Source organism: Carassius carassius, chromosome 5, assembly GCF_963082965.1.
Source record: "Carassius carassius chromosome 5, fCarCar2.1, whole genome shotgun sequence".
NCBI classification, from domain to species: Eukaryota; Metazoa; Chordata; class Actinopteri; order Cypriniformes; family Cyprinidae; genus Carassius; species Carassius carassius.
In genome coordinates, this window is record NC_081759.1 from 10,082,489 (window position 1) to 10,100,208 (window position 17,720).

General features: G+C 35.6%; 2 protein-coding genes across 3 annotated transcripts; both read left to right on the forward strand.

The window, feature by feature from the left end:
• The first annotated feature begins 52 nt into the window (after positions 1 to 52).
• Positions 53 to 10,595, forward strand: slc25a11 (solute carrier family 25 member 11). Of its 2 annotated transcripts, XR_009433829.1 has the most exons (9): positions 53 to 256; positions 2,141 to 2,293; positions 2,631 to 2,837; positions 6,285 to 6,375; positions 7,053 to 7,143; positions 7,344 to 7,443; positions 8,274 to 8,325; positions 9,688 to 10,185; positions 10,220 to 10,595. XR_009433829.1 is itself a non-coding variant. In XM_059549725.1 (8 exons), exons 1-8 carry the CDS (start codon positions 174 to 176, stop codon positions 9,841 to 9,843), a joined length of 933 nt encoding a protein of 310 aa, XP_059405708.1. In that variant the 5' UTR covers positions 53 to 173; the 3' UTR covers positions 9,844 to 10,595. The 2 variants fall into 2 exon arrangements, 1 of the variants encoding a protein (XP_059405708.1); XM_059549725.1 differs by having other exon boundaries at positions 9,688 to 10,595.
• Positions 10,596 to 12,403: 1,808 nt separating this feature from the next.
• spag7 (sperm associated antigen 7) lies at positions 12,404 to 17,031 on the forward strand. Its single transcript, XM_059549075.1, has 7 exons — positions 12,404 to 12,567; positions 13,058 to 13,125; positions 13,230 to 13,318; positions 13,611 to 13,695; positions 15,623 to 15,712; positions 15,907 to 16,063; positions 16,624 to 17,031. The coding sequence occupies exons 1-7, from the start codon at positions 12,483 to 12,485 to the stop codon at positions 16,740 to 16,742; spliced, it is 693 nt and encodes a 230-aa protein (XP_059405058.1). The 5' UTR covers positions 12,404 to 12,482; the 3' UTR covers positions 16,743 to 17,031.
• Positions 17,032 to 17,720: the final 689 nt, after the last annotated feature.

The following is a 17,720-nucleotide window of genomic DNA, read 5'->3' on the forward strand; positions in this document are numbered from 1 at the left end:
CACTTACGTGCTCGGCACCGCGACTGAAAACTCGCATTGGATTGGTCCATGCGTGTTCCCGTTTGACTTGTGCAATTCAGGCCAGTCACCTTGCTGTTCACAGTAGCTGCCGTATATCAGCGGAGCGGCAGAAGCGAAGGTGTCCTCCAGAAACCCAAACCAGCACTGCAGCCATGGCAGCCGCAGCGGACACGGCCAAACCCAGGCCCAAAACCTCGCCCAAATCTATTAAGTTTCTCTTCGGTGGCTTGGCTGGGTACGTATGCGTCCATGAATGCAGCGGCGCTCTCTGCTGCATGGACATCAACTGAATTATCAGTTTGATGGGAGGTTATTTATAAGGGTTAGTTATCCGCTAGGCGAGCTATCGATAAGCAAAGAGCGTTTATTACTTTCGTTAGTGTTATACATTTTCTCTACTCTTTCTGTCAGTTCAGTTGTGAATGAATGTGCGGGCCCAGAGGAAGCCTGGTAACCCCGTGACAGTCTGATCTTCAGTTTAAATGTCAAGGTGCATGGGTTTGATCTGCTGTCACTGAGGAATTCCTGTTCGAATTGGTTCCTTAACTCTGTAGGTTCAGTGAAGAGCATGATTAATATAATATATGACATATGTAACAATGATAATAAAAAACAGAAAACAAATGAATATAACTTGTAAACACATTTCCAACTTTTTTGTCAAATTGTCTAAAAAAGAAATGTGAAAATCACAGATTGGGATGATGTATTTTCACTATAATTAACATAAACCGCATTTTTACACATTGCATAAATACAGCATTTGCATTTTTTTCATATTTCTTTTTTTTTTTTTAATGCTGTACTTTATGTTAACTAACGTTTAATTATAAAAAGAGAATTTTGGTTTTGACAGCTAATTCCTCTCTTGTGACTACAGTAATCAATCTTTTTTTTTAATCTTTTTATAAGTTACTAAACAATATTGGATTTTTCTTGTGCTTTTTTTTTTTTTTTTTTTTTAATGGGAACATAATATAAAATGATAAAATCTGATTTATCATAACGTGCCATTACATAATGAGCAGCTTACAAGTGTTGAAATCACAAAAATAATAGAAATCTCTTGTGGTGCATATATATTATATATTAGAACATGGTTTTTGTGTGAGAGGTCTGTTCAAGTGAATTTATGGCAAAAGGAGCCATCCTAAGTTTATCCAAAAACATAATTAAATTGAGCATTTCTTTTAATTATTATTTAAATTAAGTTTGAATTAATTCAAATTAAAGAATCTTTAGGAACATGCATATTGTGTGGACTTATAGGTGATCTTATTGAAAAAAGTAGTTTTTTAATCATTGAATTCCATCCTTAAAATAATACTTCATTTTTTTTTATGAAGAAAATATAATAATATTTTTGACATGTAAGACAGGACTTTAACACATGGACTCTGAAACAAACACAAGACCTGTAAATCAATTCTATTGCATATACAGGTTGTTCTTGCATGTAGAAGTTGAAGGCGTAATACTCTTAAATGTGTTTAAACTGAGCCTAAGGAAATTCATTTGATGTGACATTTGTTAAAGAAACAGCAGCTGTTCATTGTAGGTACTCTGTGTGATCCTCAAAGGATGTGTGCAGCACCCATGTTATTATTATAAAATCCTAACACATTTCAATCATAATCTTGAAAAAGGAAAATACTGTAGTCTTAAAGGATCTTGATGTGATAAAATGATATTTCTAATTAGGTCATACAGGATAGAATTTAATTCCTACTGGATTTTATGTCTCCTTCCTTTTATGATTCTGTTTAAAGTTTCAATTATATGGTTTTCCCCGTTATTGGGGATAATTTGAAAAATTCATTTCACAAAAATCAAACAAACAAAAAAAAAGATTGGAGTATGTTTTACAAGAAAATACTACTACAGGCTTTCCACTTCAGAATTTCACATTTAATTTAGTGTCCTACTTGGCATTTCTTTGTAATTGTTTGTGAATTTTGCTAGCATTTTATGAGTGCAAATAGTCTGAATGTATTTTTTCAGTTTATGTTTCTTTAGGATTGGTTTCAAATTTTGACGCTAACATAAATGGGATTAATCCTTTAGCATTAACACAATACTTTAAATGATTTGGCTAACACACATTCGCTCCGACTTCCAGGATGGGAGCCACTGTGTTTGTGCAGCCCCTGGACCTGGTAAAGAACCGAATGCAGTTGAGTGGTCAGGGCTCAAAGGCTCGAGAATACAAGACCAGCTTCCATGCTGTGGCCAGCATCCTTCGCAACGAGGGCGTCCGCGGTATCTACACTGGGTAAGAAAGAGAGGCACACCACACTGACGCAGGCGTTGTAAATCGAGAGGTCAAGTTTTTCAGAAAGCAGGAATGTGTTACCTCAGTCCAAGTACAGCTGAATGAATTATTGAATGAATGTTTTTTGTTTTTTTAAGATTAATTTTACCAGACACTGGATGTGAGAAACTAGGGAGCTGTAGATGGACATCCTGTAGAGGGAGCCCATAGCTTTACACAAGCAGTAAATATCTGATTAGGTTTATATCTGATTTTTATCTGATCTTGTTATTGTCTGACAGCACATTTAACAGTTTTCTCGTCTTTGTCGTGTTTTCTCCCATGTTTTTCGTTGTAGGCTTTCTGCGGGTCTGTTGAGGCAGGCTACCTATACCACAACCCGTTTGGGCATCTACACGATCCTGTTTGAACGCATGTCCAAAGCAGACGGCACACCTCCTAACTTCTTAATGAAGGCTTTAATAGGAATGACTGCTGGGGCCACGGGGGCGTTTGTTGGGACTCCAGCTGAGGTGGCGCTTATTCGAATGACAGCTGATGGGAGGTAGAAGAATACAACTACACTCCATATGTAGCATTCTTACTAATAGTTTGTAATTAATAGACAAATAGACAAAATAGACAAAACTACCATCAGAATTTCGGCCTATCCAAAAATAGGAGTGCACGATATCTATCGGACGATGATTAATGCACATCTCAGCAGTAAAGCCGGTTATCTAATCAGCGGTAAATTCCATCAGGTGTGTGATTTCACATAGAGCAGCTGTTACTACATGGAGCTGTTGTTAAGATGCGCAAATCCACGTTATCAGAGTTTATTTGCGCAGCTTGTCAGTTAACATCGGCTCTGTGTAGTAACAGCTGCTCTATGTGAAATCACACTCCTGATGGAATTTACTGCTGATTAGATAACCGGCTTTACTGACGAGATGTGCGTTAATCATCGGCCGATATATATCATCAGAGCCGTCGCTAGTGGGGTGAAAGGTGGTAATGATTATATCAACCGACTGGCTGAGGCCAGCCTAAAAAGACACTCAGGACAGTTGACAGGCCACTGCTGCACGTCGTCAAAGCTTATATTTTCACATGTTTTTAAACCTTGCCAATTTAAACTTTCTTTTAGTTTAAAGTGTTCAAACACAAGACGCGGTAAAGCTCGACTGAGTAGGTTACTTGTGCGCTGTGTTCGGTGCGCACACAGTGAGCCCATTCAGTCTATGAGGGAGCCGCGTCTCACGGACAGCAACACCAAACCGAGCTCTCATTCAGGAAGTTTGTGTCCTCCTGCACCTGAACGAACAAATACAAATCGCAGTTTAAACAAACAGAAAAAGATGTGAAATTCAGCACCCGCGGTGTTCAGGGCGCATGCAGAGACTGTCTGAAAGCACTTAAAACAAATCTTCAATCTTTTCACACCACAGACTGAACAAAATTAAGCATTGCTTGGTAATTGGTCAATAAAGTAATGATAGCTGTGTAAATATTGTCATACTAACAGTTGTCTGAAATTTTGGTTGACTGTAAAACATATCTTTCTATCAAAGTTATCTGACATTATCAAGAGGAATTATAGTTCTGACACAGAGTTCTTATATTTTATTACCAATTTCTAAACTAAAGCAAATAAACTGTGATAATGTAAGAAATGTTGACGGTGTCTGAATACATTTTTTTGTTTGACTGTATATTTTATTTTACATTGAAGACTATGCAGTGCTATTTTACATTTGATTATTCGGTTTCTGTACCTGGACACCTATAAACTTGAAACATAAACTCAGTGGCGGCTCCTGCAATTTTCTCAGGGGGGACAAATGTTTGCTCAATTAATGAGGATAGGTCACCCATTCAATTGATAAATTAACGGCTAGTTAAAGATGTAAAGGGAATTGAACTACTATAGATTTAATTAAAAATAAACTGACATTAGGAATCAATCTCTTGCTCTCCTTATGTTTCTATATGCGTGTCAACAATTCAGCAGCAAATGAAGACTGATGCCAGGATGTAGGTTTTCCAAAAAAATTAACTTTTTTTCTTCGATTTCAGTTTAATAAAAAATAATTGAAGTCACATAAATCACTGTTTACACAACTCACTTATATTACACTGCACACTTATAATACAGTGCTTACTTACAGTTCTCCCTTATATTACACTGCTCCCTACTATCCATATGCATCTTTGCTCTTTCGTGTTTTTTCACCTTCTCCGAGAGATGACACCTGAAGTTGTCCATGTTCGTCACTCTCTCGCGATGGAACAAAAAGCAGCTGTAAATTAGCAGAATAAAGCGTCAGCTACTTCGCAGCCTGCTAGTCTTTTTTTCGCTCATACCACGTCCTCGAAAATACTTGTTTATACGACTTCCTGCCCTTTGTAGATACTTGTTTGATGTTTAAATTTGGTCTTGGTTGTCCTAATTCTTTAATTTCCAATTTATCATTATTGCTACGATGAATAAATGGTATTTCTTTCAATGACACAATATAATTAATCTGCGCTGAAGTAACGTTCGCCTTGATGTCGATAAAGTTCAGCTGATAACTGATTTGAGCTGGCAAAGACATAGCTGTCCCCGTCTCTGTTTTTTTTTGTTGTTGTTTTTTTCACATTTGATTAAGATATTAAAGTAGTTTTTCATTTTTTTCTTGTTGTTAAAATTCAAAATAGCTTTTAAATATTATTGGATGTCACTGTTCCCACAAATTAAGGTTTCGCACGAAAGCACGTTAGCCCAATCGCCATAATGGAGAAACCGCCACTGCATAAACTTAAACATTGTGAAAATAACACAAATAAATAAACAGAACTAACATACAAATGAAACCTTTTCAAACAATAATGGGCCTTGCTAATCTCCGCTACGGCCCTGTATATCGTGCACCCCTATCCAAAAATAAACACGTATGCCAATTTGTAATTAAAGAAATAACCTATAAAAGGCGTACATAGCTCTGCACATGGATATCTAGTTAACTTGCTAAAATGCATCTCAAATAGACTTTATAGGATTTTAAGCCATTAGTTGTTCTTTAGAAAAGTGCTTGTTCCAACAACCTGGTTCCTTTTCAGACAAACTCCAATAAGATCTTAGTACTTGCATCCTAAAAAGAACTGCATCGACAAATCAGATTGCCAGATTTCGAATAAGCTTGTTTGAGATGAACTATACTAGCCTACCACAGGCGGGAGAGAGTAGTCGCTTGCTGTCGGAGTAGAATTAAAAGTTGGATACTTTCTGCTCCCAGTAGTGATTCTCTCATACTTTTATCACAGAAAAGTAAATTCAATTTTTGTCAAATACACAAAACATTTTTATGAGCAACAGGAACACTTTTTGTATACTGCTTAATACAGCGCCATCTGTTCAAGAACAAAGTTCAACAGAAACATATAGGCTACTAAATACCATTAAAGTGGGGGTATATATGCTTTTATCAGTGTTTTTTGATAAACACGACTCAAGATAACAGTGCACTAAAAAAAGCTTTTACTGTTATAAAAACGCAGATTTGTGAGCATTATTGGAATTTAATTGTTAGAATAAACACGCAACACACATCGTGATTGTCATATGAACTATTGATTATACATTGTGCCAAAATTAATCGTTATCATTAACTAAAACTATTAAAAATGGTTTTGTATGATTGAAATCGATCTAAAATAAATATTAGATTAAAAAAACAATTCTAGCAAATTAGAAATGTTGCCGTTTAAAGTATTAAATTACTAATTAAAGCTAAATAGAAACAAAAAAATAGAAAAAAAATATAAATGACAAAATATTACATACATTTACGATGATTCAGCTTTTATTTTTCTATGTTCAATTAAAAAGAAAAAAAAACACTATAATGGTATTTAAATAATATTGAAATAACACTTAATAATATTAATATTGTCATGATCTTGTGTTTTTGCTATTAAACTATTGAAACAATTAATAAAATATAACTTCCTGCATTATCTTGTCCAGGTTGCCTGCAGATCAAAGAAGGGGTTACACAAATGTCTTCAATGCCCTCATCAGAATTACAAGGGAGGAGGGAGTGACAACACTCTGGAGGGTAAGTGTGTGTGTGTGTGTGTGTTTGCTTTACTATTCTCAAACTTTTTATATAGTTTTTTCTTTTTTGCATAAATCAGAGCTGAAAGTCTTGAATAAAGTCATGGCATTTAATGCTGCATTCACTTTAAAAAATGAACATGTCCTTCAGTCTTTTTGTCTTTCTTAAATCAAGATACATTTACTTGAGATGCAAAATGAAGATACAAAGTCTTGTTTTTTAAGAAACTAAACAAATTTGAGTTATTCGTCAGTAAAAACATGCTTTTCTTTAGATTTTTCTGACTCCGTTAGCGTTAGCAAATCTTGTCATTTTGATTTTCAAGTGAATCTTTATACATTTGCACAAGAAAACAAGGCAATAAAAGTAAGCAGTTTTGCAGTGTGATCACAAGATACTTTGGAGCAAAGGTATTCAAGCTTAAGCTATTTTTTTTGTGAAATGAATTAAAAGTAATGAAGATTTGAAGGAAGTTGTATTTTAAGGCTTGCTAATGTAACTCATTCAGTGTGCTTCCTAGTCATGTATACATTTACATTGAGAAAGCATGTTGTGTTCCCTTTAGATTGTCCCATAAATTCTTCACTTTTTCTTAATGTTTTTAATTCACCTTCATAAAACCTGCAGAAACCCTGTGTACACTTAATGATGCATGTATTGTTTTATTTTTAATGTAGGGTTGCATACCCACCATGGCTAGAGCAGTTGTTGTGAACGCAGCCCAACTTGCTTCATATTCCCAGTCCAAACAAGCACTGTTGGACTCTGGTATGAGCCTTCTTTTATCTTATCAGTCACAAACTTGTGTTGTTAGCTTTTCTTGAAAATCTAGCGAATATCAGATATAGATGGTAGCTAACTTTTATTTATTTACCCTGTTAGATGTATCATTCTCTGTGTGTTCTTCTGAATGAGTGAGTTGTGCTGCAGTGAACTTAAGCATCTCTCTTGTTCTGTGTTCTGTGCAGGATATTTCAGAGATGATATCCTGTGTCATTTCTGTGCCAGTATGATCAGTGGACTAGTCACCACTGCTGCCTCCATGCCTGTAGACATTGTTAAGACCAGGTACAATCACTTTTAATTCCTGGGATGTATTACTAGACTACTATATGAGAAAGGGTGGTATGACAATATTATGATGATAATATAAAGTGTCTATCGTTCGAGATTTTGCTATATTGTTAATCTTGCAATATATTTGCTACAGTATATAAGGACCTAGCTTGACGACAGGTGTATCAGTATTGCAGAAAACAATCTAAACATTCCACGAAATTCATTAATATTGCTGAATTGTCCCCTGAAATTGTGCATCAGTGTGCTTTTGGGTTCCAAAAATATCAAAATCTTACATTGGTGGAATGATGAGTGCAGGACAACGCATGTAACTGACCGCACATGTTTTGTTCAGTTGTCTTCTGGTTAGGTTTGTAAATTCTGGGACTGATAATTAAGCTACAGTAACTGATCTAAGGCAACATGATAGTTCATTATGATATATTGTATCTTATCTTACGTATTCATGCTAATGACAAATTAAGATGTTTTTTGTTTGTTTGTTTGTTTTTTTGTGACTTTAATACTGCTGTTCATATGTAGAGAGAATGGTGACTGATATCACAGAATACACAGTCTCTATGTATGAAATGATAGCAAATGAGGGTAACCAAAAACAGACCAAATGTATATGACAGTAAAGGCCCGTTCTCATTAAGAACAAGTGGATTAAAAACTAAAACATAGGATTACAGATAACAAATGATTCACCCATTAAACAGCACCTGGCTTAAAACAGAAGATTCAAAATATTAAAAAGTCTTCCAGCTGATTCTGTTTGTTTTCTGTAGAAATTGTTTCATATTTAATGTTGACATTTTTTTTTTTTTTTTCAAAAGAATCCAGAACATGAGAATGATTGATGGGAAGCCAGAGTACAAAAATGGTTTGGTAAGTTTTCAACTCCTTTTCAGTTTTTGCATTTTAAGCAGCCGATCTCAGACTGCTGGAGTTTTGTCCTTTCAGTCACACTGATGCAGGGAGAACGTCAGGAAATTAATCAAGTTTCTGTAAAACCCCTTGTCTTGGAGGAAACCCAGAGGAACAGTAAAATATAGATTTGCATTTGGTTTCAGGTATTAGTGCACCGACAGTAACGTGATCAGCAGCAGGCCGAGACAGCATGATGTTTTCAGTGCCAGTGTTATGGTCGTGTTGTGTAATAGTCAGTCCCACCATAATTTCAAAGGGCTTTTTTTTTCTTATTTTGTGGCAGTGTTGACACAAACATAGAAATACACATAATTTCAGTTTTGCTGAAAATACATTATAAATACATAATACATAATAAATTGTTTTAGTAAAAAAAAAAAAAAAAAAATTAAATTCTGTCATTACTCACCCTTGTCGTCCAAACCAGTAAGACCTTTGTTCATCTTCAGAACACAAATTAAGGTATTTTTATGAAATCTGAGAGCTTGCTGAACCTGCATTTATCCCATACAAAGTGCACCCACACACACACACACCGTGAACACACACCTGAAGCAGCCATTTTTTTGCTACAGCGCCCATGGTCAATTATAATGTTTTCATGTTTTTACAATTATATCAAGTTGTTGTAATTAGTGTTTTTTTTTTTTTAGTTTATAATCAAAGTGATTGCATTCAGTAGATATATGTACAGTACAGACCAAAGGTTTGTACCGTACATACCTTCTCATTCAAAGAGTTTTCTTTATTTTCATAACTATGAAAATTGTAGATTCACAATGAAGGCATCAAAACTATGAATTAACACATGTGGAATTATATATGGAATTATATACATAACAAAAAAGTGTGAAACAACTGAAAATATGTCATATTCTAGGTTCTTCAAAGTAGCCACCTTTTGCTTTGATTACTGCTTTGCACACTCTTGGCATTCTCTTGATGAGCTTCAAGAGGTAGTCACCTGAAATGGTCTTCCAACAGTCTTGAAGAAGTTAAACCCCTAAACCATCTCGATTGGGTTCAGGTCCGGTGACTGTGGAGGCCAGGTCATCTGGCGCAGCACCCCATCACTCTCCTTCTTGGTCAAATAGCCCTTGATGCCTTCAGTGTGACTCTACAATTTTCATAGTCAAAGAAAACTCTTTGAATGAGAAGGTGTGTCCAAACTTTTGGTCTGTACTGTACTATCCATTAAATTGAATATACTGTTGAAACCTGACATTGAGACAAAAATTATAGATTTAATAGTATCAGTAAAACCTCTAGAAATCCACCCTCCCTCTCATTCTTTTTCACTCTCTCTTTCTCTTCTTGTAGGATGTGTTGGTGAAGGTCATAAGGAATGAAGGATTCTTCAGTCTGTGGAAGGGTTTTACTCCTTATTACGCTCGTCTCGGGCCACATACAGTTCTCACCTTCATCTTCCTGGAGCAGATGAACAAATTCTACAAGATCTATTTCCTTGACTCCTAGATTAGTCCTGAAGGTCATCGGTGGACAGCACAGGCCATAATTCCACATTGTGTTTCTCTCCCACATCCTATACCAGAATAGTTTCCATTTTTGATGATTGGTAACAGAGCCACTTTACCAACTGGTTTGTGACCCTTTGCTGTGGTGGTGACTGTGAAGACAATATTGACTCTCATATTACACAGACTGACTAGCTTAACTATAAACTGAATTGAATTAAGGGATTGTTCACACCAGTCATATCCCTCTTTTAGTTTTAAATGATATTTATGTAACCCACCCACTCCGCCCCCACCTTCCACACAAACGTTCCCCCTTTAAGGTCAACAGCTGTACTGACCTGTCAACAGAAGTAGCTGTGAGGAATCTACGGCAGTGCAGATATAATTCTGATTCTTGGTCAAAATACCTATGATCCCAATCAACCCTATGTCCCAACATAAAGGACTGCTTTGCAGTGAACATTGGTTGTGTTTGCCAACGTTGAGCACAGTTAACTGGAAAGTGTAGAATATAAAGTGGTGTGTAAAGGCCACTACCACACCCTATAGCTCATTGTGATGTATTCAATGATATAATAAGGTTCATTTTCCGGTCTGAGGAGTTACAAAACTAGACACAACTTGATATCTTTCTAGTATGTAAGGCATAGTAAGTTTTGTTTTGAATGAAGAGTCGAATCAAACAAACAGCCCAGCTTTTTAAAAATCCTGTTACTGTAACTTTCATCAAGTAAAGAATTAAAATACTGACCATTGTGTTTCTTATTTGCTTGCTATGCTGAAACAACTAACAACTTGCATTCTGAATAAAACTAGTCCATTAAATGAAACCATTTTAAATAACAGTTGTAGTTGTACTGGTGGATTTCAGGTTTAAACATTTGGTCCTGACATGCACCAGAAAGAATTATAATAATTGATCACATATTACTTGTACAAATATTACACTGATTTAATTTCTCAAATGTAAATAAATGAGGAGAAGACAATTCCAGAATAAACGAAAATACCTTGAATGGAAATCAAAAAAATGATTCATATGCATAATGTGGTATTAATTAGCAATTATTAATCTACACTGAGTTGATGTAAAGGGCCGATATTATGCTTTAATGAATCAACACGAGAGTCTTACGTGGTAATAAAACCTTTGGCAAACTTCAATGCAAAGACACTGTTCTTTGATAATTGTACACCGTCATTTATTTATATTCAGAAGCTTCAATGTCGATCATATGCTGAATATCTTAAGATCAAACTAATTTTTTTTTTTTTATTGAATTGCTAAGAACATACAAAATCAATGCCAGGGTTAAATGCAATTGCGAGTACAGCTACAAATTATATATTCAGGAGAATATTATGCAAGTGACACAATGAGACAGTTTTAAGGGCTTTGGAATTGCTGGATGTACTGAGAGTGTCCAGGTAGGATTTAAGTTCCTTATAGAAAATAAAAAAGTAGGGCTAAGCATCCTGAAATTTACATTTGTGTAAAAAGAATTTTGCTAGAAAAATAAATAGGTTTATCAAAAAATATTGGTCCTTTAAATCTTTATCAAAGTTGTGCTGACCAAATAAAACATCTTTGTATAACAAAGAGAAGCTCTGTGATGAAAATGTGCGAACAAAGATACAAAAATCCTTCCAGAACAGACTTGTATATGTGCATTCCCAGAAAAGATGAGAAATGGATTCGTGTTCAGCACCACAAAAAGAACATAAAGTGTCTTTTTTAAGTAAAGCTTCACAGGATAAAAAAGATGAAGTAATTTGTAAGACACATCCTTAACCTTATTGGTTATTAAATATTTAGATGACAAAGTCCACACTTTCTTCCATGGAATATTGACAAATTGGCCATTACGACACATGTACGGGAGAGAAACAATCTCATTTTGAAATAGCTGTCTAATTTTTTTGTTCCGGATACGAGAGTTAGATAAAAAACAAATATTTCCAATCGTTGTATCAAAAGGATGAGCAACTGATAAAGAAATCTGGGATCTAGCTGAATCTCTGAGAAGAGTTATTGCTCCATTAGGGATGGCATCCATTACAATAGCAAACTCTCCTGGAGTGACAGGTACATTGTACTTGTTAAGAAACTCTGAATATGAATACAGGTATCCATCAGAATTGATTAATTGAGAAACCAAAATAAAATTGTTTTTAACCCAGTTTGGGAAAAATAACGACTTATTTTTATAGATAATATCACAATTATTCCAAATAAAGTACAGAGGACTAAAATTGTGTTTATAAATTAGGTGCCAGGCCAAAAGCGCTTGTTTATGAAAATTTGACAAATTAAGGGGCAATTTGGTGATATTGTAATTACATAACAATAGGAAAGGCAGACAACCCACCTTAGAGAAAACAAGATTAGGAAGAGTATTCCAGAATGAATCAGGGTTAGTTAAATAGTGTTTTAACCAATTTATCTTGAAAGTATTATTTAAAGAAGTAAAATCTAGAAAGTTTAGACCACCACATTCATAATTTTAAGATCAAACTATTCAAAATACAGCGAGCGTCTTAATGACGTCATTGTGAAAGCCTGTGGTTGGACTACATTACCCACAATGCCATTTCAAGAATGCAGCGAGCTTCCGGTGAAAATAAGACAGTCCAAAGATGGCGGACCTCCTGGGCTCGATCTTGAGCTCGATGGAAAAGCCTCCAACCGTTCACGACCAAGAAAGCCGACGGAAAGCTAGAGGTAGAAAGTTTTAAGCCTACAGATACACTTCCTTACATTCCGGAAAATGAACCTGGGTGTGCTTGTAGGTTTCCAAGTGAAACTTTAGAAATATCTGAGTGTCCTCTGCGACACTAACGCTGTAATAAAAATGAGCCAATCACCGCCTAAGAAATGCTAGATGCAAGTACATACGTCATGTTTCTTCACTTCTGCCGTTGAAAAGCTTCTAGACGTCATAGCTGGTTTGTTTATCTCTTTTTATACACTTAATTTATTAAATTGCTTCATGAATAAGCCGTGCTTTTATGCAAAAGTGACTTTTAAAATGAGGAAAAAAGGAGGAACTTACACCCAGATGTCTAAGCTTTACTGCAACAACAAAATTGTCATAAACAATGATAACGTTTGCTAATGTATTTATTACATTTTTCACAGACAGTTCACATACATTTGACATTTTTGTAATTTTATTGTCTATTCTAATTCCTCTCTTACTGTAACTGTGCAGAACAAGCTGCCAGACTGAAGAAGATTGAGGAGGATGAGAAGAGAAAGAAAGCAGAGTTTAGAAAAAAGGTATAATTTATGACTATAACTTATGACTTTATTTGTCCCGCATAAACATGATCGTATGACATAGTGAGCTTTTGTTTCTGAAAATCAGTGTGGTTTTCCATTAGATGGAGAAGGAAATGTCAGAGTTCATTCAGGACAGCACACTACAGAAGAAGAAATATGACCCAATGGGCAAGATCGAGAGAAGCATATTGTGAGTTCAACACTGTGTTATATATGAGAGATTTCAGATTGTCAAGTACAATTTCTGGTTTAAGGTTAAATTTTATGTTCTCCAGAATAGCATTATCAGCTGGGATTACCAAAGTGCAATGTAAATAATGTTAGAATGTGTTTATTTTAAATGCATACTGCTATTCTAGTTTAATAAGTATGCCACTGCTCTCATTCAACTACTGGTTTAACCAGTGGCATGAGTTTTAGGCAGGACTACCGGTTTTCCTGTGTGACATTCAGTTCATGCAAAACACCTCCATCTCTCTTAGGCATGATGTGGCTGAGGTGGCTGGACTGACATCGTTTTCTTTTGGTGAGGATGAAGAGAGCAGATATGTCATGCTGTTTAAAAAGGTTCGTATGTACTGTGCAATTTCCTCACACAAGGATCTTTGTAAATGTGTTTCCTTGTGTTTAGTGTTGTGTATAATGAACAGGACAACAACCATTTAGCAAAATGCAACAATTATGAAATGACTTAAAATTCTGGGATCCAAGAAATGGAGAAAAAAAAAAAAAAAAAAAAACAGGAGAAGCCAGACTCAGAATCAGTTCTACTCTGGCCCGTGGTGTATAAAGTACCTGAAAGTCATACTCAAGTAAATGTACAGATATCTTACCAGAAAATTACTTTGGTAGAAGTTGAAGTCATCTTCATACTTAAGTATGAAAATTATTTTTTAACTCCTAAACGTACTTCAGTATTAAAAGTAGAAATACAAGTAAATGCAAAATAAAAAAGAAGCAAATAAATAAATAAATGTTCAAACACTGCTTGAGTAACAAGATTGTGTTCAGTTTTAACCATTTCTTCCATTTTGTATATTTGGGTAAGAATGAGAAGCACTTCATCTGTACTTAGTCGCTGTGTCTCATTTCAGAGGCTGCGTCCTCCGGAGGTCGCATTTGAAGGCTGCATACGTCATCGGGGAAGTCTCATTTAAGAAAAGTAACCATTAAATTGCAAAGTAAAAAATAAACTATAGCATTTTAAACATCACAAGGAATAACAGTCAATTTTATTATAATTCATTTTCTTAAATGAGACATCCCCGATGACGTATGCAGCCTTCAAATGCGACCTCCGGAGGATGCAGCTACTGTCTTTCATTACAACATAAGAAAACATTTCTGGAATCTGCATCTGAAATACCATGTATTTACACAGTACACATCTCAAAGGGGACATGGATTCATTTAAACTGCACTTACAGTTGTATAAAAATGCCTTTTGTTTTTAACATAAAACATTGTATACTGACATCGTATATAATTAAAAACATGAAAAAAGAAAGAAATAGGCGAAATGTGAAATTAAAACCGTCAGTAGGTGACGGCAAGTGAAGGTTATTGAGTGAGTCATTGAGATTCAACCAATTCATTCAAATGGCCGATTCATTCAGAAACAAAGCACTTGATCGGGTTAATGAGTGAAAAACTGAATAATTTATTCAACTATTCTTTAAAAAAGCTGATTCATTCAATAAGGAAACACCGTCCATTGCTCAAAACAGTGCTGTGATCTGGTTGGAACTATTTTTGTTAGCAAAATTGAGCAAAAAAAAAATGTAAGTCACTTATTGCTTTACTGAACTTGTATAAAATAATTATTAAATGTGTTCATGCATCTGCAGAAAAACGGTACACTTTGTGTGATATAAATTGTTAACTAGGCCTACATTAAATCATATAAATATAAAAAGCGTTCAGAAGCATTTTTGCCCTCTACAATTTAGAATGGCTGGAATTTGAGTTTTAATAGACTAATAAATCAATGTGCGGGCACTCTTTGTGTGATTTGGTGATATAGCCTACTTGATAACGTCAGATTGCACATCATTACAACAACACTTATCGTATTACCCCAGACAATGCTGTATATCGCACACCCCAGACTCGACTTGAGTGGAAAATGAAAACATCTGCGGTTGTGCAAGATGCGCACTTGTTTGCCCATGAGCAAAAGTGTTTTTATGAGTCTTACTTGCAAACGCCAGACAACTGATTCGTTAAACCTGTTTTCCTGCAGTCTGTGTTCTTCTGACTCTTTTGTAGTAAGTAACGAATATGCTTCGGGGCAATGTATCAGAGTAAAGTATACATTTTAATTAGGAAATTAGGAAAAAAAGTTGGCTGAAATATAAAAAAAACAAAAAGAAAAGTACAGATACTCCCAAAAAATACTTAAGTACTGTAACAAAGTATTTTTACTTTGCTACATTACACCACTGCTCTGTATTAATGCTTATTGTGTTTGACTGGCTGGGTGTTTGTTATGAAGGAGTTTGCACCATCAGATGAAGAACTGGAGGCTTATCGCAAGGGTGAGAAGTGGGACCCGCAGAAAGCCGAGGAGAGACGTCGGCTAAAGGTAATATCCCGAATGCTGTGCAAGAACCTGTTCAAAACCTCAAAGAAGTAAGATAAGGAGAGAAAGTAGTTTCATTATCTTGGAGAACTTTGCTTTGAGTTAATTTTTCTGTAAGTTCATGTCTTTATAATTGGCTATCTCACAATTTGACTACTTGGAACACCATGTTCAAGTTGTTTTACTGTACTCTTCAGGAACAGGCTGCACAGGAGATGGAAGAGGCCAGTCACACTCAGAAGAGGCCCGTGTCACCCAATTCAAACTACAGAGACAAATACAGCCATCTGATTGGAACATCTGCTGCTAAAGATGCCGCCCACACGCTTCAAGCCAACCGGGCATATGGCTGTGGTGAGTATAATTAAAGGAATTGCACACTTTGTAAAAACACTTTAAATCTGAATCATCCAAATTTTATCCCCTAAAAAATTATTAAATGATCAAAGGCATACATATTTAGTAGCATAAAGGACTATTAAGTAAAACACCAAAGTAAAAAAACATTACTGTTTGCAACAGGATAGTGAGACAGAAAAATCCGAAAAAATAAGATGATAATTTATGCCCAATGCACAAGATTACATGTTAAAGCACTGCAAGGCAAGTGTTCCTGTAGCTCAGGTGGTAGAGCATTGCGTTAGCAAGCGCAGGGTTGGGGGTTCGAATCCCGGGGAACACATGTTAGGAAAAATTGTTAACCTGAATGCAATGTAAGTCGCATCTGCTAAATGCATAAATGTAATTTTAATTTAATTTAACTACGTCCCATTTAAGAAAAGTAGTGGTAGTAAAATTGGCTGTTATTCTGTGTGAGGTATAAAATACTGTAATTTCTTTCTAACAAATGCGATCACCAGAGGACACCGCTTTTGCCTTGATTTTTAGAAATCGTGTTTGTTTTGTTGTTATAGTCCCTGTGGCCAATAAGAGAGACACTCGCTCCATTGAAGAAGCCATGAATGAGATCAGAGCCAAAAAAAGACTGAAGAAAGGCGAGGTGGAGGCCACTGGCAGCGGCAGCAGTGTGTGAAAGTGGTGTGTGTATTTGTGTATATAATCCGTTATTATGCAGAACAGAAGAGCGATTGAACAGTGTTTCACATGAAGAGCAGGGTTTGATAAAGATGAATTGTCATGCACATAAAGGCAGTTTAAAACTGCCGCAGGATAACCGTACTGTTCAAAAATGCTTTCACCTCTATATTACTGTCTCAAATAATGTGTTTTTAGAAATCATTATTAGAATAAACAGAAATGTGTTATTTAATATTGAAAATTCCTTTTGTATCTTGGCATGGTGATATAATGGCTCCTTTTAAAGTAAAAAATGACCTTGGGGGGGTCCCCCCTGGTTTTTCATTAAAACTAAAATGGAAACAATATTTGACCTAGCTTTATCTTTTTTTATCAAAGTATTGCGCTGCCGCTCCCATAAAAAGCTATTTCAAATTAGATGTGCGTCTGAAAATACGCTCAAGTGCGCCACACGCTGTTTTCTGAAGGAATTTACAGACTGCGGGCGCGACGTCGCTGTGTGATTGGCTGACAAGAGTGATCCTTCCTCATTATTTTACCTCACAATGACGGTAAGATCATATTTATTTGTTTTATGATTGTTTAGTACACCTAATTTACTGCTACTGAATAAGTGTTTATCTTAGAATCGGACAGTCACTTTTATTATAATCTTGGTCTGTCAATAGTTGTTTTTTCTATCTTATGATGCTAGCTCACTAATTCTGAGAAAAAAAAAACATAGCGTGCACCCATTCTAAATTAAACAAATAATTTTAAATCTAGTAACCTTAAGGCCGCGTCCACCAAAGCATTTTTCCCCGCAGCTAGCGTATTTTTTCAGTTGTTCTCTATGGGAGCGCCGCGTTTTTTAAAACGCCTTGAGCGTGCCATGCGCTGAGCGTCTTATTCACGCCGAGCGCTGAGCATTGGGCTTTTTTTTTCCTCGCGCCGAGAGTTGAAGAATGTTCATCTTTGGATAAAACACTACGCT

What these genes read in the sequence shown, in the direction of transcription:
- slc25a11 (XM_059549725.1), top strand. Translation starts at nt 174, where the DNA reads ATGGCAGCCGCAGCGGACACGGCCAAACCCAGGCCCAAAACCTCGCCC. An exon ending in CTCTTCGGTGGCTTGGCTGG is followed by an intron (nt 257 to 2,140) that starts GTACGTATGCGT and finishes TCCGACTTCCAG; the next exon opens with GATGGGAGCCACTGTGTTTG. An exon ending in GTAGACATTGTTAAGACCAG is followed by an intron (nt 7,444 to 8,273) that starts GTACAATCACTT and finishes TTTTTTCAAAAG; the next exon opens with AATCCAGAACATGAGAATGA.
- spag7 (XM_059549075.1), top strand. Translation starts at nt 12,483, where the DNA reads ATGGCGGACCTCCTGGGCTCGATCTTGAGCTCGATGGAAAAGCCTCCA. An exon ending in AAGCCGACGGAAAGCTAGAG is followed by an intron (nt 12,568 to 13,057) that starts GTAGAAAGTTTT and finishes GTAACTGTGCAG; the next exon opens with AACAAGCTGCCAGACTGAAG. An exon ending in CAACCGGGCATATGGCTGTG is followed by an intron (nt 16,064 to 16,623) that starts GTGAGTATAATT and finishes TTGTTGTTATAG; the next exon opens with TCCCTGTGGCCAATAAGAGA.